This window comes from Coenobita brevimanus, chromosome 71 (genome assembly GCF_032717465.1).
Source record: "Coenobita brevimanus isolate Jiangsu-jjx chromosome 71, ASM3271746v2, whole genome shotgun sequence".
NCBI lineage: Eukaryota > Metazoa > Arthropoda > Malacostraca > Decapoda > Coenobitidae > Coenobita > Coenobita brevimanus.
In genome coordinates, this window is record NC_137024.1 from 31,978,566 (window position 1) to 32,005,566 (window position 27,001).

The 27,001-nt window shown below is 42.2% G+C and overlaps 1 protein-coding gene across 2 annotated transcripts in view; it reads left to right on the forward strand.

The window, feature by feature from the left end:
• LOC145406675 (uncharacterized) overlaps positions 1–27,001 on the forward strand; it is a 176,966-nt gene that overhangs the window by 109,311 nt on the left and 40,654 nt on the right. For both annotated transcript variants that reach the window (XM_080277769.1, XM_080277770.1), the window contains 2 exons: positions 3,199–3,309; positions 15,216–15,370. In XM_080277769.1, the coding sequence (XP_080133895.1) occupies positions 3,199–3,309; positions 15,216–15,370 (266 nt within the window). The remainder of the gene's footprint in view (positions 1–3,198; positions 3,310–15,215; positions 15,371–27,001) is intronic.

A 27,001-nucleotide genomic window follows, 5' to 3' on the forward strand; every position in this document is an offset into this window, starting at 1 on the left:
TTTATATGTTTTTATTAGTTTATCATGTAGTATAAACACCAGCAAAGATGATGGTATACATTTTATACCAATATAACCAATTTACGGTGGCATATTTGCCCCCCCCCCCCGAGCAGTCACTCATCACAGACAAGATTTTCAAACCGTCATCAGAGTTTTTTGTAGAGTTTTGTTGTTTATGCATTGTTTTTATGATGTTTAGCACTAATATGGATAATCAAAAATGTTTTGATGTCTAAATGTAGCAGATTGACCTGAAAGCAGTGCCAAAATTAGGAGGGGTACTGTACATACCATACAGTCATGTATAAGTCGGGTGTTTTTTGGTTTTCATTGTTTTTTTTTTTTTAATGGTTTTCTTGGTGTTTAGCATTACTTTGGATATTTCTATGTGTATTTTGATGTCTAGACATGGCAGATTGACCTGTAAACAGTGCCAAAATTAGGAGGGGTACTGTACATACAGTGGTGTATAGGTAGGGTGTTTTTTCTGCATGGTTTTCTTGATGTTTAGCATTACATTGGATATTCCTATGTGTGTTTTGATGTCTAAATATGCCTGAATGACTGGAAAACACTGCCAAATTAAGCATAGGTACTATACAAACAAATTAGGTATAGGTTGGAGGTGGGTATAGGTAGGGCCTGGGTGTGATAGGGGAATGGTGTTCATTATCCGGATGTTGCCGCTACCTGGACATGCTTTTGGCTTTGTTATGTCCGGATAAATGAGAGATTACTGTATTAAAGGAAGCTGGAAGGTTGCCATCGACAGTGTTTACAAATAATCCCTCCAGCTGGCTGCGTTGTTTACCAACCACCACTCCAACTTGATGCATCAGTGTATCACACATTCTATCTATATATCTATCTATTGCCAGACGCCTCAATCCCATTTGGGGTGGCCACAAACAAATCGCCTGCACGTCGCCCTGTCCTCCGCCATTTCACTGCCCCGCTCCCAACTCACCCCCCCCCCCCCTCTCATATACCTCTTCACCCCATCCCTCCATCTCATCCTCGGCCTCCCCCTCCCTCTTCCCCCCTCCACCTCACTCACATACACTCTCTTCGTCAGTCTTTCACCCTCCATCCTGTCCACATGGCCAAACCATCTCATTGTATTCCTCCTAACGCTTCCTATCACATCCACATCCACACCACAATGCTCCTTTATATTCTCATTTGTCAGCCTGTCTCTCCATGTGACTCCACAGGCTCCGCTTAAATAACTCATTTCCACTGCTCTCACTTTTGACTTGTGTCCTTCCAGCAATGTCCAAGCTTCCCTTCCAAACGTTAGATTTGGTATCACAATACTGTAATGCAGTAACTTTTTCACTTCCATGCTCACTTCCCTGTTTCCTATCACTGCTTTCAAGGAACCAGCAACTACACATTCTATATCTTCATTTATAGCTTTCAGAGGGATGTTTATAAAAATACCCAGTAGCTGTGATAATCCAGGAATAATAAAAAGTAACATATGAAAGACTCATTGTAATAGAAAATATGGAGACGATTCCACCTATAATAACAAACTCACGATCTCAAGTTAAGCAATTGTGGAACATATGTAATAATCAACTGTTGAATTGTTACTGCAAGAAGTTAGTGGAAAAAATCAAAATTGGGCTATTAAGGGAAGCTGGCAGGCCACCACTGGCAGTGTTTATGAACGATCTGTCCAACTGGCTGCATTGTTTGTCAGCCACCACTCCAACTAGATGCATTAGTGTATCACGCATTCTAAATCCTCATTTATAGCTTGAAGAGGTAAGTTTATAAAAATACCCAATAGCTGTGGTATTCCAGGAATAATAAGTAAGCTATGAAAGACTCATTTCCATAAAAAATATGGAAAGGCCATGCCCGTTTGGTAAGCCCAGTGAATGAACGATTCTTATGGTGACACGGAGGCAGCCGAGGGCGATGATGACACCGCTTCAGTTGCCTCCACACTAAACTTTGAGGGGTTCCTAAGGGAGGTTGAGGAAGCAGCACAGAGGCGGCAGCATGAGTCAGCAACACACCTGCTTCATACTGTGCTGAGAGGCTGTAGTCCACCTCAAGCCTTGAACCCCACCCTCCCCCCCGCGTCACTGTCTTTTCAGCCGTAAGCCAGTTCAGCTGTAGCAGCCTAAAATGGCAAATGGCCGAATAGCCTTACAGCCAAAATATAAGTTAGGTTAGGTAAGGTATGGCCTGAACGTCTTTGACCTAACAGGATCACGGCCGGATAGTCCTGAACTCCTCCCCCCCTCCCCTGTCCATTCAAGCAATGTCGTCAGAGTTAGGTAAGAACAATATTGTTCATTTCCATTAAATACGCTTTATTAATCCAGGTTGTTAGTGTTCACTGGTGACCAATTTCATGTAGGTCATACACTCATTTTTTGTGCAGAAATTGCATATTTGAAATTGAAATACCGCAGAAGCCAATTGAGATACAGCTGTTTGTTTGAAAATACTTTGAGAAAAAAGTTTGCTTAAAATTTTGGCTGAATATTTTGCCATGTAGCCTGCTGGAAAGTACCAAATTCAAATCTTCTAAGTGTTTTCTTTGTTACATGTTGTAGAGAAAACCACAAAAGCTGGAAAGCTGTAACTTTACAGAAATACAGCTGTGGTCTGACTCATTATCTGAAAGGAATATGATTACAGTTGAGCATACAGTTAGCCAGCTATTAAGACTGTGTAAAATGTATCCACGCGTCATTTATTTTCTTCCACACTGTGTAATATGTACCCACGCGTCATTTATTTTCTTCCACACTGTGTAATATGTACCCATGCATCATTTATTTCTTCCACACCTTTGTCTTCATAGCTTGTTGATATTACACAAGAAGTTACCATAGGTTAGTCTGAGTACATGTTCTGAATATGAATGACCTTGAACTACTGATAGTCAGTACCATACACAGTTGTGGTGAAGCATCCTTATTGTGGCTACAGAGTAAGTGCATAGGTAACTAGTTTGAATTTATTTTTGCTACCCCCAGTTGAAATTATTCAACTTTGGAATGATGTCTGCCAGTGAAGGGATTAATGAAGGCTATATCTAACTCCTCCAGTTTGAAAATAAAATTGTCTGGTAGTTTAGTAATATAAAATGTGTCATCGGATGAATGGGTTAATTAGTTTTAGGATACTGATGATGACTTTTACTGGTATTGACTGTCATTATGTCCCCAGGTGGCAGCGGACACAGTGCTACAGTTCCTTCATGCCAACCCCTCACACAGTCCTCTCATGGTGCATGGCTTCAGTGTTGGTGGCTACTGCTGTATGGAGCTCATGCAGAAGGTGGGTGTGCTGCAGTGGGAATCTGAACCATTTTGCAGAGATCATATTCCTTTTTAGTGAGCAATACAGCATCATCTGCATGCATCAGATCAGAAAAACTCAGAAATCTTTTGCAGCCAAAAGTTAACCCTTTTTTGTTTATGGGTGTGGTGCAAATTTCATGCACTTGTTACCATTTGATGCAGGCTGCATCTGCGCACATTTCAACCACTCGTTACCATTCGACGCTGATTGCTTCGAATGAAATGGCTCGTATTTTTATGGTTATGAAATGATGTTGGAGTGGCCCTAATGAGAGGGGGCAGTGTTTGGAAACTCCCTGTATTGTTGTTTGCAGATGATACTGTGTTGTTAAATGAAGACGAAGGGGAGCTGCAAGGCGTGGTGGATGAGTTTGGGAGAGTGTGTAAGAAACGGAATCTAAAGGTGAATGTAGGGAAGAGTAAAGTTATGGTCTTTGAGAGAGGTTAAGTCAGTGAATGTTCAGTGAGGTTGGATGATGAGGAAATGGAAAATGTGAGTACGTTTAAGTACAGTGGAAGCTCGATTATCCAGGCTTGGATTATCCAGCTTTCGGTATATCCGGGCCGTGACCCAATGGTTCAGTGGTACAGTAATTCATAGAATTATCTGTATGAATGCTCCGGTTTAAACAGGAAGCATCCAGTTGCTAGGGAGAGAGGCATGGATAAACCAGAGTCTTGCTCACCCTGCCCCCACCCACACCTCCTGCTCACAACTCGATCACAAGGGTGGTAGGGTGGAGTTTGGTGAGGCAACTGATACTCCTGACGTAGCCTAACCTTGCTTAACTTCTTAATAATTTAACCTAATTTAACCTAACCTGACCTAACCTGGGCTCCAGTTGGGAAATTGGGAAACTAAATCCACTTTTGTGTACGATGAGTTTCTTCCTTTATGCCCAAAGCAATCGTAGGTACGGCTTAACCCCTACACCGCGGGCTTGTTTACCAATTACTTGCGTGTGCCGCGGGGTTATTTGGGCTCCGACAGACTCTCAAAAAATATTTGCCAAAAATCAGTTATTAGTCCTAGAATAATAAAATTACATATGCTTATGGCACATACCTTCAGCTTTCTCCTGGAATGATTGTTGAGCCTTCATCGGTTACCGTAGGACTTGTGGAGACCTCTGAAGTAGGGTAACGAAGTCTCCACTTTACACTTCCCAACAACCCGTAATATGATTACCACAGCCAGATACAAACACTATAAACACTATTCTACAATTTTCAAGTAGTTTGGGATCCATACTCAAAAAAAAAAACACTGTGAAAGCAATGGAAATTACGAGCGCGTCTGATCGTCGCACTGGCACTAGTTCGCTCATGGTAGTCTGTCATTTATTATTCATAAAACCCCTCACACTTTATATTTCTATTACTATATAACACTTATATATATCTACAGTCTTTATCCATAAGTTTCCTTCAGTAGTATTAGTTTATTGTCACTGTAGGGATTCAATTTCTTTCAGTAAAATACGTAGCATTCACTTTCTCGTCCTGTATACTGGCATTGAGAGTGAATGTCACTTTCATCTTCACTCTCATAACTCATAGCATTCAGACATGCTAGAGTGAAACTTTCACTTTCATTACTCCTAGGGTATATACTCGTATTCTTATAATACTACTCATTTACATTTCTGTTTACGTTCTCTATTTTATTTACGTTATTTACATTTCTATTTTATTTACAGTGTTATGCACTGTCACTTGAAATAACTTATAAAACTATTTTCCATTGTTCACGTATATTTACATTCATTACTTTCACTTGCTGTTTACACATTATTTACACATTATTTACAATTCCACTTGCACTGTTTTACTCAATAGAAAGATCGTAGTCACTCTTTTATCAATTGTCAGCCCTTTACCTCTTTCCACACGAGGTTTAGTAGGGGGTAAAGGTCACAGAGCCATTTGCATGGGGGTGAAAAAAGGCCTTGAAGTCAGCAAGATGAAACATACATCCTCTCACTTCGGAAGATGAGACTACACTGATAACGCAGTTGCCAGGCCAGCTAGCCTAGAGGCCTGCTTTAGGGGTTATTCAGAGTTACCAATATTACTTCTTGAAACAGCTAAGTCTAGCACTGATATGATTGGCAGGAAATCTAGACAATACATTATAAATTTGGTAGTTCCAGGTGAATGTAAATATCATTTAGGGTTCTCCCTTCCCTCCTTACAGGTATATTTATTACGAAAATAGATTAGAGGCCTACTTAGGAGATATATAATCAGAGCTACCAATGTTAAATCTTGAAACAGCTTTGTGTAGCACTGATATGATTGGCAGGAAATCTAGACAATACATTATAAATTAGGTAGTTCCAGGTGAATGTAAATATCACTTAGGCTTCTCCCTTCTCTCCTTACATGTATATTTATTACGAAAATAGATTATACGGCATATTTCAAGGGGAAAAAAACAGCGAAAATTAGCGAACGAGTGCACGTGAGGTGTTGTCAGGTGATAATTAGCCAATTCCAGGTGTATGGCACTCTCACTTACCTGATTTCTTTCTTGTATATATTATTTGGTATAAGAATACGACATAGGGCTTATTTCAATGGATGAAATCAGTGAAAAATTCCAGGGAAGATTTACTTAGCGTAGCATGGCCGGGCAGGCGAGAGGATAGGGTAATGGAGGGGGGGTAGGGAGGGGAGTCAAGAACGGGGAGAAATGGCTAAATTGTCAACAATGGATGGGAGTACAGATGAGATTAGGAGTGCTGACTAGTGTTGGACATTGTCAGTACTGATAGATGATACAAGCCCCCACTTGAAAGCCCGGGTGAATTCAAAATAACACAGAATCACAAAAGCAACGCCCCGCGGTATGATCCCTTGCTCCCAAGCGTCACGAAAGTGACGCCCCGCGGTTAAGGGGTTAAAGAACGTGATAAAAGAGAAAATATTTCAGCAAGAGAAGGTAATTTACTACCCTCAAAATAGAAAAACACAGAAAACAAACTGGAGGAATATGAAGTGAATTGGTGAAGTCTTTAGGCTGTATGCTTAGACAAAAAGTAATGGGTTTCCTAGTTTTAGGGAATGAAATGAAACAAGAATGTCTGCTAATCAGAAAAAAAAAAAATTACTCATGTGTTCTCGTAAGTTAGCATTCAGTTCTGCATTCTTGGTTAGGTATCGCGCCTCCCAACACATTTCGGACCGACAGAGCATTGTTATTTCTTCCTCTTACATTTACTGTTCACTCTTTTGTTCGTTCTTAAGTGTATTGTATGTATGAAAGAGAGTATTAATATAAACAATAATGCATTCCATTAACTCCATCATAGCTGTCAGCCTCAAACAATGGTTTACTGTACCGGTGTCAGGGATGTTGGGTTAGGGAGAGGTATAAAAAATTGCGAACAATTATGGGAAGGGAACGAAGGTCACTGATATGTTTTCATGACCCTCATCTACCATCTCAAACAGTCAGGTGGCCTGCCACTTCATCTGAGATGTTTTCGCCGATATGTTTAAATGCTAACGTAACATGCATCCTAATTATGAGTAAGTTTCTTCCATTGTGCCGGAAACAATCGTAGGTAAGGCTTAAGGAACGTTATGATAATAAGAAAACAACCTAGAAAAATACAGAAAACAAACTAGAGAATATGAATTGAATTGGTAAGGTTATTAGGGTGTATGCTTGGACGAAAATTTACGAGTTTCACAATTATAGGGGACGAAATGGAACAATTATGTTTACTAATAAGAAAAAATATTTTCATCTCAAGTGTTCTCGTAAGGTGGCATTCAGTTCCACATTCTGTGTTCGATGTCGCTTCCCAACACATTTCGGACCGACAGAGCATACAGTTATTTCTGCTCCTTCCAGTTAAGTGTACATTTATTTCACAATCTTTTGTTCGTTTGTGTATGTGTGAAAGAGAGAGTATTGATACAAACAATAATGTATTCCGTTAACCCCTTATGGCTGCTAGCCTTGAACAATGCTTTACTGTACTGGTGTCAGTAACGTTAAGTTAGGGAGAGCCATAAAAACTGCGAACAATTATGGAAAGGGAACGGTCACTGGTATGTTTACACGACCCTACTCAACCATCCCAAACAGCTCGGCGGTCCTTTCATCCCAGATGTTTTCGCCAATATGTTTAAATGCTAAAGTAACATTCACCCTAACTTTATGTTTAAATTCTAATGTAACATGCCCCCTAATTTTCTTTCACGAATCATAGCAAATCACAAGATGGGTTTAGGGAGGAGGGGAAAAAGCCAGGTGTACCAGACGAATCTTTTCAAATCTGTAAGAAAAAGAAACTGACTTTATAACTTTGAAAAAATGGTTTCAAGGTCTGCCACGGGAGCACACAAATTTCTGAACTCACCAACATTGAGGATTTGAGGGGGGTAAACATACGCTTTGCTGTAAGCAGTAAAAGCACCTTACCAAACCAGTTCATCCTGATAGTCTGTTATATTTTTCTGTGTGGGTTGGTAAATAAACATTTCTTGTTAAATCTTTCCCCGCTGTTTTTAGCTGTTCTGGTGTGACGACTCTGATTCGTTAACGTAATGGCAGAAGACACTGTTCTAATTTAAGTGTTTAAACCTGGCCTAACCTAGCTTAACTGCACCTAATAATGTAACCTAACCCAATCTTCAGTTGGGAAGTTGGGAAACGAAGTCCACATTTGAGTACGATGAGTTTCGTCCATTGTGCTGGAAACAGTCGTAGATACAGCTTTAGAACGAGACGATACTAACAGGGAGGAAATCTTTCAGTAAGAAAACATGATTTACCGAACTGAATATAGTCTGAAAAATACTGAAACAAGCTGGAGGAATATACATTGAACTGGAAAGGTCTTTCTGGTACTTAAAGTGTACATTTACCGGTAAATAAATCAGTCTAACAGTACAGTACTTGTGTTTCCGCCGGATTAATCGTGCTTTCGGACCAATCGGGCACCCCTTAACACCATATAGCCCGGGTAATCAGGCTATCTCTGTACTTGGGTAGTGTGATGAGTAAGGATGGAAGTTTGGAGGGTAAAGTGCTTGAAAGGGTACAACAAGGAAGAAAAGTTGCTGGCTCCTTGAAGGCAGTGATAAGAAACAGGGAAGTGAGCGTGGAAGTGAAAAAGCTACTACATGACAGTATTGTGATACCAACTCTAATGTATGAAAGTGAAGCATGGACATTGTTGGAGGGACACAAGTCAAGAGTGAGAGCAGTGGAAATGAGTTATTTGACAGGAGCCTGTGGAGTCACATGGAGAGACAGCCTGACAAATGAGGATGTGAAGGTGTGTTGTGGTGTGGATGTGGATGTGATAGGAAGTGTTAGGAGAAACACATTGAGGTGGTTTGGCCATGTGGAGAGGATGGAGAGTGAGAGACTGACGAGGAGTGAGTGAGGTGGAGGGGGAGAGAGAGAGGGGAAGGCCAAGGATGAGATGGAGGAATGGAGTGGAGAGGTATATGAGAGAGGGGGGGAGTTGAACTGGGAGCAGGGCAATGAAATGGTGGGGGACAGGGTGACGTGGAGGCAATTTGTTTGTGGCCACCCCGTATAAGAGATTAAGGCATCTGGCAACAGATAGATAGATAGAAATAATTTTTCATCCATTTTTGGGTGAGAACAAAGCACTATTTGCATCCCCGTGTATCCCTCCACCGCGTACAAGCCACTCCGCACCCAGCGTTACCCTACTGCCCCAGTCAGTGTGTTACGAGCCATGCTCAAGCGTAAGATAATTCCATTTCACACTCCGTAAAATCAGTCCTGATTGACCTATAGTAATTCTTTATACGCCAAAATGTAGTCAAAGAAATTTCCTATAACTTTTTCTCAGTAACATTTACCATAAAAATTATACTTCTGTGAGAAAAAACTGAAGTAAAAAAAAATAATAAATTAAGGCATAATATACGTTCGGCAAGTACATTTATTCAGTATTATGATGAAAAAAAATTACGATTATCAAAGCATAAATAAGGATGTGAGGATAAATTGTTTATGAACTGTCAAGTGCGCGGGAACAGCGCGGTTACAGAGGGTGCCTTGGGCATCCAGGACTGTGTCCCAAGTACTCACTCACAGTTGGACGCAGCCTACGTTGATTGGTAACAGGAGGGTTGAGTTACTGTGACCTGTCACCTCATCTTAAGGGTCATTATGTGAGCAATAAAAGCCAACCCTCATATTTAAACACTTTTGAACCACATCTGAGTTGGGCATATTAATCCACTAGACCAGTGGGTTGAAGACAGAGTTCTCGGATAAACTGATCCGTCCTCTTCACCTACCATAATGAAAAGCTGGGACTCGTCTTACATAATAAACTGTTGTAACAAGACCCGTATTACCCCCTTTGAGGTGCAAGAGCACAAGGCTTGGCGACCATAGTCCAGTACAGATTAAGGTATAGTATGGGTACAATACTTCCTCGGTGAAAATTGAATTGGTGTCTCCTGACACAATGTGGCTAGGAATATAGTAGATATCTTATAACTACGGAAAAAACAAGGGGTGGGGGGTTTACTAGGTATATAAGTAAATGGGTTAATAATTACTGTAACATTACCAGAGACGTGTTGTGTGAATGGTTTAACTTATTAGGATAATAATATAGTATGGGTACAAAGGGTAGATTACCAGTCTGCTTCCCAAGGTACATATCGTATCATATATATAGACTCCAACATGCTTGCATGCATTGGCCTTGGTCACCTAATTATGGCTCTCCACGCTGCTCGATCTCTGGCAGCCTCTCTGTTCATCCACTAATCTCTAAGGTCACATTCTATGACCTTGCCCCAGGACTTTTTCGGTCTGCCTCTCACAATTCTACCCCTGATGTTCCCACCATAGCACTTTTCTCATCCAGTTGTCGTCCCCCATCCTCTCCACATGCCCAAATCATCTTAATCTGCTCCTCGTCATCACAGTGCAATACACTCCATTCCCATCCTTCCTATCAACTCTTCAGTCATAAACGTAGCCCCCCCCAGGCCTCGTATTCAAGGGCTCACTACACATCCATCTAATCATACGTTTGAGCCTACAAATACAGGCATTCCCTGCTGTACAATCCATCACTATACGATACCCCGCCTTAGCAATGTGAAAAAAGTAACACCCTTCCCCACCTATCAATGGTCAGTCCCAGGTTATCCGATGGGTTTTGTTTTTTTGTGCTGATTTTGATGATATTGTAGACTTAAATTTTGTGTTTTGGTTGATTTATAAACTATTTCTAGACACAGATTAATGTGTTTTAGTCATAGGTGGGGTGAACACTGTCATTTTGGGGCACAGTTTACTAAGTTTGATTTTTTCCAGACATTTTTTTATGATTTTCAGATTTTATTTTTGGGGTTGGGAGTCATAAACTGCTTTTAGGCTTCATTTAGCTTGTTTTTAAAGCTATTTGGGGGGTTTGGTGAGCTAGAAACTTGTTTTTGGACTCATTTGGGTGGGTTTTGGACTTTGTTGGGGTGGATAATCCCAAGGCTCCCAAACATATCCCTATAGTTTCTGTGTTATAATGTCCCCTTTTAACAATACCCTAGCTCAATGATGGGTTTTTCCAAACGCATCTCATTGTTATAGCGGGGACAACCTGTATCCTCTTCCTTTACTGCCCAGGTCTCACTACAATACAGTATTACACTCCTAACACATGCCACATACAAAGATCCCTTAGCATGGAGGGAGAGCCCTCTTCCTCCATGCTAAGGGAGAGGCAACAACTCTCTGAACTTCCTCCAGCCATTTCTTACCCTAGCCAGTCCCACCTTCAGTGCATAACATGTCCCCCAGATAAAACTCTTCTGCACACTCATGAGACTCACCAGCAAGATTAATCCTTTCATGCCTCACAATCTCTTTGGGCTCTATCCAACACATTGCACACAAAATCAGCATTATCCCTCAGTCTACCTCTAATACCACTACATCTCTTATGCACCTGCATATCACAAATACTGCACAAGATAGAGTTGGTTCCCACTGGCAAACTGCACAAGGGTTTGAGAGTAAACATGGACAAAACAAAACATGATATTGCTGCTTGTATCTACCTTAGATATCATCACTTTTGTTTTATCCACATTTGCTCTCACACCCTTGTGCCCCATCCCATATTTCCACCTCCAAAATTTTTCCTCTGTCTCCCCTTCAGTTTCTGCAATCAACACCAAGTCATCAGGTTACATATCCCATAGGATTCCATTTCTGAAATCATGTGAGAGTGCTTCAGACACCATGACAAACAATAAGGGTCTCAAGACTGACCCCTGCTGCACATCAACATTCACGGAAAACTCGTCATTCAATTCTCCATTCACTGTCACCACTGTGTGAGCACCCACATACCTGTACATAGCCATAACTTCTCTAACCAGCCTCTCCTCGATTCCAAGCTTTCTCTTCGCCCAGTTCACCACCTTCCTAGGGACTCTGTCAAAGGCCTTATCCGGATCAACATAGTAAAGTACAGATCCCATCTCTTTCCTATATATTTTTCTTGAAGCTGGGGTACTATTAATACAGCTTCAGTGGTCTCTCTGCCTGGCATAAACTCAAACTCCATCTCATCAGAATAGGAGTGTTCGTGTGCCAGGAGAAATGCCAGATGTCACCAGTTTTTTTATTTTTCTGATGGAAGAAAAAATCACATGTCGAGCAATAATTGAATGTCCATTTTCATGCATCTTACATATTGTAAAAATACATAAATATTCTACTTCTTCTCTTTAAAGCAATATTGTGTCAGTGGAGCATGAACAAAAGTAATTATTAAAAAAAATATTCCACAGCGGTTGCACCTTGGTTTATGCATGCATAGAAATATATGTATCTTTATCTAGTAATAGAAATTACTTATAATTTATACTAACAAATTAAACTCTTTGTGAGTAAGAATAAAACTTAATTCACTTCAAGAAAGCATGTCGATATTTATATGCTGCCTCCTGTAAAACAAGTTTTCTGGGCAAACCAAAACAGCCTTCTGTCTTCCATCGTTGATCTACTCAATCATCTGTTGTATGTACAGTACTCGTCAGAAGTATTCAGCGTTGTCCGCCGGGCACGCAATACTTATGGCCCAAAAAGAATCACCCATTTTTGGGGGTAAGAATTGAGCCACAAATTTGAGCTCCGAGCATGACGTCACGGTAGCCTGAGGCCTTCCGACACGCTGGTTGGTTCCCGCCTCAGTCGCCCACGGGCTGCCTGAGAGAGAGGAACTCCGCCGAGTGTCCCTCTCAAATTGCGCCATTTTTTACCGAGTGTCCCGCAGTGTTTTGGCCTTTAAAACTTTGTTATGGCACCTACCCGTGAACTATCGAGTGAAATCATATCCCAGATCATTGCTCTAAAGGAGGCAGGCCACCAGACAAAGGAAATTAGTGAATTGGTTGGTGTGGCACGATCGACAGTGCGTCATTGGTGTGCGCGGTTTCGGGAGGAAAACAGTGGTGAAGTTCCCACAAAGAAACCGAGGTCTGGTAGGCCTAGGAAAACTTCCCCAAGGTCTGTTAATGTTTTAAAACGTGCAGTGGAGTTTAATCCTCGTGTGAGTGCAAGGAAAATTAAGGAGAGCAACCCAGAAGTGTTTGGTGAGGTGTCAGTGAGAACAGTGTCTCGTAGGGTGCATGAGCTTGGTTACACAAGTCACTGGCCTGTGAAAAAGCCTCTTCTCTCTAGCAGCCAGAGAATTCGTAGGCTTGCCTTTGCTAATAAATATCTAAACTGGGGTGAGGAGCAATGGTTGTCAGTGTTGTGGTCTGATGAGGCAACGTTTAGTGTTACCTGTAACAGAGGAGCACGCAAAGGTAGTGACCCACTTGACCCACGGTATGTAGAAAGCACAGTTAAACATCCTGATTCACTCATGGTATGGGGTTGTTTCTCAGGGAAGGGTTTGGGGAAGCTTGTTGTACTTCCCAAGAACCTCAGAGTGAATCAGGATGTTTACCTGGAGCTTCTGTGTGATCATTTACCAGACTCGTTCGAGCTAACAGGTGCACGAGTGTTTCAGCAGGACGATGCACCTGCTCACAAGGCCAAATCGGTCACCAATTGGCTTTGTGACTGCTAGGTATCATTCATGACAGACTGGCCAGGAAATAGCCCAGACCTCAACCCGATTGAAAACCTCTGGTACCTCGTAAAGAAGTCTCCAAGGGAAGGACGTGAGCTCTCTGCCTAAGCTGGAAGCCGCCATTCGTGACTCCTGGGACAAAATATCGCTCCAGCACCTCAGGAGCCTCGCCCTTTCACTTCCAAGACGTCTCAGGTCCGTGAAGAAACGTAAAGGCTACCCTACGAAGCACTAAAGGTAAATAAAATGCATTATTTATATGTTTTTCAATGATGAAAGGTTTGTTTCTCAGGAGGGACGCAGGGCGCTCCATACTTCTGACGAGCACTGTACTCGTATGCTTGCTTCGTGTGTCTTGCAGCGCTAAGCTTTGGTACACCCTTGCATTTTAGAGTCTAATAAATTTTAAACTATGGATAGACAGTATGTGCCCTTTTTTGCACAAGTCAGATTATGTACAAATGTCAATATTCATATGCCTTTTTCTTTTTTTACTTCTTACAGTCCCAAAACCATCTTTTTGGCAATATTGTACTAATCTTCTTAGGGAAGAATATACAAATATACTATTTGATCGGCGATATTTTGGGTGAAATAGCATAAGTAAGAGTGATTTATATTTTTTAAAGCTTAACCAATATCGTAATTATCGATCAGAAAAATAACACTGAAATTTAACTAAGACCCCCTTAGCCAGTAGAAACGAAAACGAGACATAGTTTCTGGCGGTGTCTGGCAGATTTTCCTCTCAGCGTGAACGCTTCTGTTCATTCTCTAATCACACTTTCTAGAACTCTCCATTACCTTCATTTTCTGGTCAGAAAGTTTTATGCCACCATAATTTTCTCTTTATAGGGCATTAACCTTCCCATCATGCAGATTTACAGTCACTCTCTTTAGCCAGTCATCAGAATCCACACACTGTCATATAATCGTCAGTAACTAACCCCACTCCTGAGGCATTCAGTATTGCAACAGTCAACCCAGACTCAACTTCCACCTTCCCTAATTGCATCCTGTCTGTTGCCCAGGTCACAGTAGCAGCATCAAAGGCCAAGGGCCAAACACTGGATCTGCTGACAGACTTTCCCTGTTCCAGTCAAACTCCACATTATAATGCTCTTTTCAGGCATCTTTAATATCCTCTCTGTTCACCACTACCTTTCCTTCATAATTCTTCACACACTGTTCACCTAGGATATCCATGTTTCCCTCCTCATCTGCTTTGCAACCTTAAGTGTTGTATTTTTCTTTTTGGTGCCATATAGGTTATCCAGGAAAAGTCTTTTGAGGGCATTAAGTAATAAAAAAATGTTTGCATACACCTCCTGGAAATCAAAACATCACTCTGACTGGGGCATTCAAACACTTGACCACCATCCTCTTCACCATCCTGATTGAGCAAAACTGTACAAGAAGAAGATGAGCTTAACCTTCCAGATTGAAAAAGATTTAGACTTAGACTTTGTACATGAGGAAAATTATATTCACTAAACAGACTAACATCTGTATTACCCTCCAGAATGAACAGTTAAGAAGACTTCACTACACATGAACATCTGCTAAAGGAAAATTATCTCAAGTTAACAGACTGACCTATCATTTAAGTTTTTCAGATTTAGACGTCACTACACACTGTTGTCCATTGAAGGAAGATTATCTTTAATATGCAGACTATTTTACCATCCTCTTTACCTTCTGAACTGAACAGGACTTCAGTGCATAGGACACATGCTGAAGGAAAATTTATCACAAGTTAACAGACCAACCCATTGTCTTCCAGATTGAGAACGACTTCGCCAAACATGGACACTTGCTGAACCGTTTTGTAGGTCAGATATGGGATAGTGGAGTGGATATTGATGGCATTCCTGATGGAGTGCCGCGCGCCATCACAAACAATCCCATTTTGCAGCGCAACATTAAGAAATATCTCCTGTGAGTATCTGCTGTGTGATAGGAAGATGTTACCATTTTACACATCCACCCATCCATCCATCATCCAATCCTACGTTGCCCCATGAGGAGCGTAGGAGCTTGGGTCTAGGCAAGTTGGTCCTGACATTTAAGATGAGAGTGACCAGCCTCACTCATCCCTGTGCCTGGCCTTTGTGCCAAACTTTAATCACTCACTCCTCACTCATCCCTGAGTGGCATTATGTGAGCAATAACCTCAGCCACCCTTTAGAGCAATAACCTCAGCCACCCTTTAGATATAAACCTCCACCGGCTCAATCCGATTGGAGTGCAATAATTACCCACTAAACCACCAGGTGCCATAATTTGGTTATATGGTTACCACCCAGCTTAGTAAATGGTTTCCTGGTATGCAGGAAACCATTCGGCTTGTCACTCAGTGTTGAGTCACCCATAGGCAGAAGGAACAGGAAAGAATGACAAAAGAGGGAGTGTAAAGTCACCTGTTGGCAGAAGGACAAGGAAAGCATGAAGTAAAGAAAGAAAGAAGAGGAAGGAAGGAAAAGAGGGAGGAGTGGAAAGGGAAGGCAAACGAGAGCATCACTATATCAAGTGAGTGGATGGTGTGTGCCCCCACCTACCACTATCATTTTACACACAACCCAAGAAATTAACATTATTCTGCTGATTCATTCTTCCAGTATGACGACATTTTAGTTGGGTATTCTTGTTAAGTCAAGACTGTTTTACTGAAGTTAGGAAGGAACTGTATCGTGAAAGGACGCTGAAAGGCTAACCAGGTGTGGTAGATTTTACTGGTCAGTACCATGTGTGGGGAATGAGCAGTCATCAACAACAATTTTAGCTATAATAAATTGTCATTGTTATTTATCATTCATAACATGCAGAATTTACCCATTGACCCAAGGGATATTATTCTTGTTCTTTTACTATATCTTGACAGATTTATTCAGCTTATTGATAGACTGGTTGAATTGAATAGGTTAGCTATAACCTTCAGAAAACCCCCTCTGGATGAGAGGCCTTTCCTACGTTAAAAACATTAACCAGATGCAAGGGGTTAACTAGATCAAGTACAGAATACCAATTAGATACTTTACATAATTAAACTATCTTGTTACCATTACATTTTATGATACATATGCCTTGTCACTGGATAGTAGTGAAAATTAACCCCTAAAGACTGCAATTCTCCCACCCTGTCTGGCTCCAGAACTGCATTTAGGGTCCGATATTTCAACTTTCACTGAGGTAAAATTTGGTCTAATAGATTTCAAGAGCTTGATTTTACACACCAGAAAATGTATATTTCTTTTTCATATGTCTAAAGGGTACTGCTTTATCGACCGTCAAAGAAAGCAAAAATTAAAATTGTAACTCCTTTTGTGTAGAGAGAGAATTTTTTTTACCAAAGTAAAATTTGGTCTCATAGATTTGAAGAGCTTGCCTTTACACACCAGAAATTGAATATCTGTGGTAAGTGGGGGCATTCACCATCCACTTATTCATGTAGTGCTGCTTTGGATGTCTGCCCTTTCCTCACTTCTATCCATCCTCTTCTGTCTTTCTTCTGCCTGTGGGTGACTTTACGCTCTCCCTTCTGTCTTTCTTTCCTTCATTGTTTCCTCTTCCTTCAGCCTATGGGTGACTCTACACAGAGTGACAACCCAAATACCATTTACTATGCTGGGTGGTAACCATGTAACCAAATTATGGTGCCTGATGGTTTAGTGGGTAATTAAGGTGCTCCAATTGGATTCAGCCAGTGCAAGTTTAGATCCAAAGGGTGGTTGGAGTTTATTGCTCATGTAATGCCTCTGAGGGATGAGTGAGACTGGTCACTCTCATCTTAAATGTCAGGACCAACTTGCCTACCTCCGAGTTCCTACACTCCTCTGTGGGGCGACATAGGATTGGGTGATGGATGGATGGATATATCTAATGATTTCTGCCCTGTCAACTGTCAAGAATAAAAAAAAAAGCCACCTCTCTCTCTGTGAATGAAAATGGGACGATATAAGGGGGAAGAGAGAGGTAGAGCGAGTGTGGGGGGCATCGGGAGTGGGGGAAAGTTAGAGAATATGCCTACCACACACAGCCAATATGGTCTAGAGGGGGTATGGGAGGTGATTTGGGTGGGAGGAGACATTGAGGACAGGGTCCAATGGACCAGAGGGAGGTGGAGAAGTGGTGGGGAGGAGGGGAGAGGGCCCTCCCCCACTGCATCTAGGGGGACCAGTCAGGCCAGACACCACCAGATATTGTACAGTCTACTGGCTAGGCTCCATATACATCATCAAAGAGGTGGGAATGTCTTGTGCCAGTTTTTGGTAGCTTGTGTACGATCAGTGATCCTAGGACTCTTCGTACCAAGACCTGAACACATCGATAGTATCACCTTTAGAGTTTTTTGAAGTGTATGAAGTACCACCCAAAAATTCCTGAATTTTGAAAGCAGGGCAGAAACCACTTGTTGTATGATGTGCAGATGCTAGGTAGCAGTGCATGCTCCATTAATTTGTTAGTGTATCAAGTGTTGTTGTGCAAGGTGGATATGTTAGCTGCATGTGTTTTTTTTATTGTTCTGTTTGGGTTAGTTTGCAAATTTTGTGATCGCAGAAATGGTGGATGTGAAAGAGCAGTGTCTGTGCATCATGGTCGTATGAAACTTGGGAAGAACGCAGCAGAAACTCATATAATGTTAAAACAAGCATTTCATGACAGTGCTTTGGAGGTTACAAGAACCTGCGACTGTTTTCAGCATTTTAACCCCTGCTCACTGGGTGGCGATATGGACTGATGCAAAATACAGTAGGTGGACAGAGGCTGCCGGATGTTGGTAGGAATCACAATTGTTTTTGCGCCACAGTTTGAAGTGGCCGCCATTTGATCTCATGACCAAAAGGTAGAGTGTCTCCTGATAGCACATGCAAGTGTGATTCAGTCTGCCCTGTGCCTTAACAAGATGTAGAGTGATGTCTTCTGAATCATCCTCATCCTATTCTGTCCTCGCCGCACACGGCCCAATTGCGTCATCAGCCCCAACCAAACTTCTCCCGAAGCAGACCGGGAAAAGGCTCAGTGATAGTGTTGTAGGGTATGCATTAGACATGACTGTCAAGTATATTTAACATTGGGGAAACTTCTTCTGAAAAACAAAGAAGTTATTGTAATTGGAGTGTTGTGTCACTTTCTCCACCCCCTGACCACTCTGAGCCATCTGATAATGCCCTCCCAGAACTTTAGAAGGTGGAAATGGCCTATGAGAGTGACGCTTTCACCTCTGACACAAAGGTGGACAAGTCTGGAGCTGGGAAAAGTAGAGACACGATGGTGATGGTCATGTCCTCCACAATTGCTACCGCTGCATCACACCGCCATGCTCGCAGGCAGTGCATTGCAGTCCTTCCCCACCACAATCCTCATTACTACAACCAAGCACCTCAAGGGTCATTTCCCCACAACCTGGCCCCTCATATGTGGGGTGGCTGAGGTCTGCAGCAGTACATAGTCAGCTTGGCCCACCAGCATCACCTCATGGAGTTCTGACTTCAGGTGAGTCATCACCCTTGCCCTTCTCCACCTCCATCTCACCTTTTCCTCCCCCTCCTGCCCTTGGCCATGGTCCTAGGAGGTGTGCAAGTTTGGGAACATTACGCCTTAGAAGCCCTGGCATCGACATGCTTGACGCTTTTGCATTGGAGGAATGTGAAGGCTTCAAGCCAGTAGTACCTGCCTTTGATGTAACAGGGGCAAGTGTATAGAAGGAACACCTGGAGACAGTAACACCATCAATCCTGTCCTTCTTTCAGGCCAAACTCATTTTTACCATTACAGTTATGAAGTACCAAGTGGACAAGATAAACTTCAACCAGGCTATCTCCTTTTGCTGGCTGGAGGTGTCTGTAAGCAAGAGCTCTAGAATGAAGAAGTGGAAGGCAGTGGAAGTTGGGGAAATGTATGTGTGGCTCATGATAACAGTGATGTGAAAAAGCATGTGCTCCACAACTAGTGGACGAAATCATCCACACACCTGTCTTTGGCAAGTATATGGCCCATGACAGGTACCTTGCCATTCTCAAGTTCCTTCATTTCAGCAGAAATTATGGCCCAGCACCCAGTGACAGATTGTGGAAGATTAGATCCATCCTTACTATTCTCAAGGAGTCATTTATTAGGCTTTTCCTGCTGTTTCAGAAAGTGGTGATCGACGAGTCGCTTGTTCCGTTCCGGGGACGTCCAGCATTTATTCAGTATGTGCCATGAAAACATCATCGATTTGGACTGAAGTTTTTTGTCCTGTGTGGCTGCCAGAATGGATATGTGCTAGACATAATAGTTAATTTGGCCACCGATGTGGATAGTCTCAGTGACGATCCCCATGGGTTTTATGATGCTGTGGTGAAAATGCTGATTGACAGGTACTTCCACAGGAACCACAGTCTGGACACGGATAATTACTACACCTCCCCGGCATTAACGAAGAGTTTACTTGAACGCGGGACTGGGACCTGTGAAACTGTCTGTGCCAGTTGACAGAATTTTCTATCCTTCCCCGAAAAGGCCAAGAGAGTTGCCCTGCTAACCTGGAAATGTGGTAGTGTGTTGGCCATTTACTGGCATATCAAGCAGAAGGTAAAGCTGCTGACCACAGTTCACAAGGGGGTTATGCAGGACAAGGGCAAGACTTACTACAGGACCAGGGAACCCGTGTTCAAGCCAGATGTCGTCAATGATTACATCAACACACAGCTCGTTGATAAGTCCAACACACAGATCAGAAGATTGCCTCTGGAAGTCTTGCAGGTGGTACAGAAAGGCATCCCAGCACCTTCTTGATATCAGTATCCTGATCAGTTTCATACTTTACAACGAGGTTGTGCATAAGGGTCTTTTTCAATGTGAGTTTGAGAGAGATCTGGCACCCCAGCTCTGTGCTAAGTATGGAATTTTTCAGAGTACAGGTGCAAGGAGGACAATGTATCAGATGATGACTACAGACAGGTTGGCCAGTGCACAGTGCCTGTCATGTCACCGTCTCGTGCACCTTGGCTGAACACCTGCCTGGCAATTGGCCCACAAGCATTGCCATGTCTGTGCCACGACAAAACGTCGGACCACAGCATGAAAGGAAACGTGCTATGAATGCAATGAGTACAAGGTGGCACTTCCAGTGTGCTTCTTTGACTGTCACCTTGAGCAAGAGTTCTAAGCACAGGTGTGTGGGAGAGTGTAAATTGCAGACAGTGATATGCAAGTGATTTTTTTTTTTAATTCCTAAGTAATTACATAAGTGCAAAACTGAGATATGAAGTTGTGTTTGTAAATATCTTGAGTCACCCTAGCACTAAAGAAAGATAACCCAGTGTGCACCTGAAGAAAATTGCTTTTTTGGGTAGCACTTTTGTATATTTGTAGGCTAAGTATTTATTGTGCAAAATATGTGATGTGCCGTGTTAGTAAATGTGATATCACGTGTGAATAGAATAAGTGCTATAGAACGAAAATAGTAAGGTATGTATTAGCACCATGCCAGGAAAAAGTGCCAAACAGCATAAACAGTAGAGCAGGCATTTACTTCCTGGTGCATCATAAATTAGGAATAAGGTTTTCATTACACCAGTGCATGCTACCTGCAGAAGAAATACTGAGGAAAAAAGAAAGTTTTCTCTTAAAGTGAATAGAAGGTGCAAAGTTGGTAGAAAATCTTTGGAAATTAAGCAAATATTTATTTCTTCGCCTTTTATTGTATCTGTGTGAGTTCTCCCACACACCAACTGGACAAATTGTCACCATGTTACGGACAGAAAACCAAAGATGACCCATTTGTACAGAGTGGTGTTTCAAACCCATAGCTGTGACTATGGAAAGTGGAGGATATGTGTAACAAAATGGAAGTACCAGGTCAGGCAGCATTACAAACACACCACTATGCTTGCCCAGTCAGTGCAACAAACACTGACCAGACCGCACAGCTGAAAATCCAAGTCGGGGCTGCGAGCTGAGGCTTGGAGACATCCTGCATCACGCGCCCAAGTTATTTTCTTCACATCCATACTCATCGACGGGATCACCTTCAGACCTGGGGATGGTTTCTTTCGCAAGAAGAAAGTTGATGAGTAATATAATCTTTAATTTGTTTTCCTAACTGCTATACTTTCCCAGATATGAAGGTTTGAAATAAGGTATTTGGGGAAATAATGTCCTTATGAGAAGCAGCCGCGCCAAAAGAATGTTGGCGTGTAGGGGTTATAAACAGATGAACGTCAATAGGTGACAATGCACATTCTGGTCGCCCTTCTACCAGTTCATCTCCTGACAGTGTGGCCAAAGTTTGTGCATCCAGCCTCAAAGATCACAGGAGGACAATTCATGATGTTTGTGACATTTATCGTATTGAACTTGCCAAGCATTTGCATTTTGTCTGGCGATCTTGATGAGACAAATCACCACCAAGTTTGTCCTGAGGCTCCTGACTGATTAGGAAAAGCAGCATGGCATGGAGGTTTGCAGAGAGCTCAGGGAAATGGCCAGAAATGTCCCTAACTTCCTCTCAAGTGTCATTACTGATGATAAAAGCTGGGTTTACGGGTACGACCCGGAAACCAAACAACAGTCTTCGCAGTAGAGGATTCCAGCTACGCCCTAACCAAAGAAGGCACATCAGGTCAAGAGCAATATGAAGTCATTGCTCATCACATTCTTCGACATGGAAGGCATTGTTCATAAGGAATTCATTTTTCAGGGACAGACTGTCAATGCAAAGTTCTGCTGTGACATTTTGAGATGGCTCCAGGAGGACATGAGGCAAAAACATCCAGACAAGTGGCACACAAACAAGTGGATGCTTCACCATGACAATGCATCCATGCTCACAGCCCTTGTTGTTCAACAGTTTTTGGCTTCAAAAAACATGCTGGTTGACCCCACCCCCACATATTCACCAGATTTGGCCGCGTGTGTTTTTTTCCTCTTGCTGAAAATGAAAATCCAGCTTAAAGGACTAAGATTTGACACCATGGATGAGATCCAGAAGGAATCACAGAAGGCCCTGAACAAGCTGATGCTCAAGGACTTAAGAATGCTTTCAGTCATGGTAGAAGCGTTGGGATCATGTCGCACTCCCAAGGAGACTTCTTTGAAGGGGATGATGGTGGGTAGGACTTAACGCAAGTTTTTATCCTTCCTTAGCCAAATTTTGGGAACTTTTGGGTAGCACCTAGCATAGTACAGTGCAAATTCCCTAATCCAAGCATCCAGTTTCCAGAAACCTCCACTTTCCAAAATATTTTTTCATGCTATAGAGAGGTGTTAACATGGTATTTCCTGACATAATCCATGCATATTTGAAGGTAAAGTTCTAGTGTAGACATAACATGCGTAGAGAGGTAAAGTTCTATTGTAGACATGAAATGTGTAAGAGCAGATGATAAATTACTATTCTGGGGTGCTTAATTAGTGTGTTTACTGTTCATGGTACATTAGTTTCCCATGGTTCTTGACTTTTAGTACTTTAAAAACCCTATGTTAAAATATATTTGACCAAATTTAAACCATGGTGCTTAATTAGTGTGTTTACTCTTCATGGTACAGTAGCTTCTCATGCTTCATGACTTTAAGTATGTTAAATGATAATGATGAAAAGCTATACCAAATTATATTTTACCAAAGTTAAACCAAGCATCTGATTCAGAAAATTAATTTAGGTCTGGTAGTCCCTCAACTTTCACCTTTATATATACAGTACTCGCCAAAATTACGCAGCACCTTCCGCTGGGCGCGCAGTACTTATGGCCAAAAAAGAATCACCCATTTTGGGGGGTAAAAATTGAGCCACAAGTTTGCGCCGCGAGCATGACTTCACGGTAGCCTGAGGCCTTCCGATGCGCTGGTTTGGTCCCGCCTCAGTTGCCCACGGGCTGCCTGAGAGAGAGGAGCTCCGCCGCGTCTCCCTCCGAAATTGCGCCATTTTTTACCGAGTGTCCCGCAGTGTTTTGCTTTAGCCACTTTGTTATGGCACCTACCCGTGAACTATTGAGTGAAATCATATCCCAGATCATTGCTCTAAAGGAGACAGGCCACCAGACAAAGGAAATTAGTGAATTGGTTGGTGTGGCACGATCGACAGTGCATCGTTGGGGTGCGCGGTTTCGAGTGGAAAACAGTGGTGAAATTCCCACAAAGAAGCCGCGGTCTGGTAGGCCTAGGAAAACTTCCCCAAGGTCCGTTAATGTTTTAAAACATGCAGTGGAGTTTAATCCTCGTGTGAATGCAAGAAAAATAAAGGAAAGCAACCCGGAAGTGTTTGGTGAGGTGTCTGTGAGAACTGTGTCTCGTAGGGTTCATGAACTTGGTTACACAAGCCACAGGCCTGTGAAGAAGCCTCTTCTCACAAAGAACCAGAGACTTCGTAGGCTTGCCTTTGCTAATAAATATCTCCACTGGGGTGAGGAGCAATGGTTGTCAGTGTTGTGGTCTGATGAGGCACCGTTTAGTGTAACCTGTAACAGAGGAGCACGTGTGTACCGACGCAAAGGTAGTGACCCACTTGACCCACGGTACGTAGAAAGCACAGTTAAACATCCTGATTCGCTCGAGGTATGGGCTATTTTTGTCTGTGACTTTGTATACCGATTTGTAAGAATAACCATATTTTATGGAAATAAAGTATTTGAACTTTGAACTTTGAACTTTGTTTTTCGGGGCAAGGTTTGGGCAAGCTTGTTGTGCTTCCAAAGAACGTTAGAGTGAATCAGGATGTTTACCTGGAGCTTCTGTGTGATCATTTACCAGACTCATTCGAGCTAATAGGTGCACGAGTGTTTCAGCAGGATGGTGTACCTGCTCACAAGGCCAAATCGGTCACCAAATGGCTTCATGACTGTGAGGTCTCATTCGTGAAAGACTGGCCCGGAAATAGCCCAGACCTCAACCCAATTGAAAACCTCTGGTACCTCGTAAAGAAGTCTCTCCAAGGGAAGGACGTGAGCTCTCTGCCTAAGCTGGAAGCTGCAATTCGTGACTCCTTGGAGAAAATACCCCTCCAGCACCTCAGGAGCCTCGCCCTTTCACTTCCAAGACGTCTCGGGTTCGTGAAGAAGCGTAAAGGATACCCTACAAAGCACTAAAGGTAAATAAAATGCATCACTTATATGTTCTTCCAATGTCGAAAAGTTTGTTTTGTAGTAGGGACGCGGGGCACTTCATACTTCTGACGAGCACTGTATGTATATATATATATATATATATATATATATATATATATATATATATATATACTGATATCTCCCACTTTGTTACACTGTGTATATGAATGCAGTATAGCAGTATGCTAAGAATATGAAGTAAATAAATGAAATTGACAACAGAAAATTCACCAATATCTATTTGTCTGTCTATCTTTTTGTTGCCAGACACCTCAATCTCATAAGGGGTGGCCACAAGCAAATCGCCTCCATGTCGTCCTGTCCGCCCACCATTTCACTGCCACGCTTCCAGCTCACACCCCCCTCTCTCATATACCTCTCCACGCCATCCCTCCATCTCATCCTTGGCCTCTTCCTCCCTCTCCCTCCCTCCACCTCATTCACATACACTCTCTTCACCAGTCTTTCACCCTCTGTCGTCTCCACATGGCCAAACAACTTCAATATGTTTCTCCTAACACTTCTATCACATCCACATCTGCACCACAATGCTCCTTCCTCATTTGTCAGTCCATCACTCCCTGTAACTCCACATGCTCCTTTCAAATAACTCATTTCCACTGCTCTCAGTCTTGACTTGTGTCCCACCAACAAGGTCCAAGCTTCACTTCCATATGTTAGAGTTGGTATCACAGTACAGGCATGTAGTAACTTTTTCACTTTCATGCTCACTTCCCTGTTTTTTATTACTGCTTTCAAGGAACCAGCAACCTTTCTTCCTTGTTGTACCCTTTCAAGCACTTCACCCTCTAAACTTCCATCATTACTCATCACACTGCTCAAGTACTAAACCCGTGGATTGTGCAGTTACCTTTTTTTTTATCCCACCCCGTGGTGCGCAAAAAAACGTTTTTTTTTTTTTTTTTTTTTTTTTTTTTTTTTTTTTTTTTTTACTACATACAGTACTTCAAGATAAACATCCAGGGCATCACCTGGTGAAAAGAAAAAAAAAAAAATCCCTCTCTGTCCAACTTTGCGTAGGGCTATGCGTAAGTTTACGTACAGGAGTGGTGAAAAAAAAAAAAATTGTTTTTGTTTATTATAAACTTGAAGATAAATATCTAGGGCATCATTTGGTGAAAAGAAAAAGATCTCCCTTTCCCCGTCTTTGCGTAGTGCCATGCATAAGTTTGCGAAGGGGTTGTTTATGGTGATGCATGGCCAGCACAGCCAGAGCTGTGGCTCGCAACGCGACGCTACCCAGCCTGAGCTGTGGCTCACAATCCATGGGTTAAATGCACTCACATTTTCCATTTCCTCCTCATCCAGGTTCACTGTACATTCACTGACTTCACTTCTCTCGAGGACCATAACTTTACTCTTCCCTACATTCACCTTTAGATTCCGTTTCTTACACACTCTCCCAAACTCATCCACCAAGCCTTGCAGCTCCCCTTCGTCTTCACTTAACAACACAGTATCATCTGCAAACAACAGTACAGGAAGTTTCCAAACACTGCCCTCTCTCACTAGGGCTGCTCTAACATCCACTCCCCTACCTTGTATCTCTTTTATAATCTCATCCATATACAGATTGAACAACCACGGAGATATAACATCCTTGCTTCAATCCAACCTTCAAATAGAAAAATACACTCAGTTCACTATCCACCCGCACTGGAGCCTTAGCACCCTCATACATGCTCTTCACGAGCTTCAACAACTTCTCATCTACTCCATATATTCTTAATACTGTCCACAATCTTTGTCTATCCACCCTGTCATATGCTTTCTCCAAATCTATGAAGGCTGCATACAACTTCTTTCCCTTCTCTAGAAACTTTTCCACCGAAGATCTAAGAATGAATATCTGATCTATACAACCTCTTCCCTTCCTAAAACCTCCCTGTTCTTCTCGAACTAATTCTTTGTTATTTTCCTAACTCTGTCAGTAAGTATCGTACCATATTCTTTTGCTGTGACACTAAGAAGACAAATGCCTCTATGATTACCACACACTTCTTTTTCCTCTTTTCCTTTTTTCAAGGGAATAATTGTACCTGACTTCCAATCCTCCGGGACTATACATTCCTCCCGGGTCAGTCTGCACATCTTCCACATCCATTCTACTATTCTCTCTCCCCCATGCTTCAGCATTTCACAACACACTCCATCAATTCCTGGGGCTTTCCCCATTTGGACTTTCTTCATTGCTTCCACAACTTCCATCCTACTGATTTTTTCCTCTCTTCTCACATCCCTCCTTCTCCCAGCCATTCTCCAGCCACTTCTGCACCAATGAAGAGCAGAAATGGGATTGAGGTCTTGGTTATCATGCCAGGTGGGACTGAACATCTTAGGTGACACTGTGCTTTTGGTGAAAGCTACTTTTTATTTGGACATTTTGTTGAAGGTAGATATGAGAATACCATTGAGATTGCTTTAAGCTGTGTGTATTCATTTGTGTTTACCTTTTTTTTCCTTT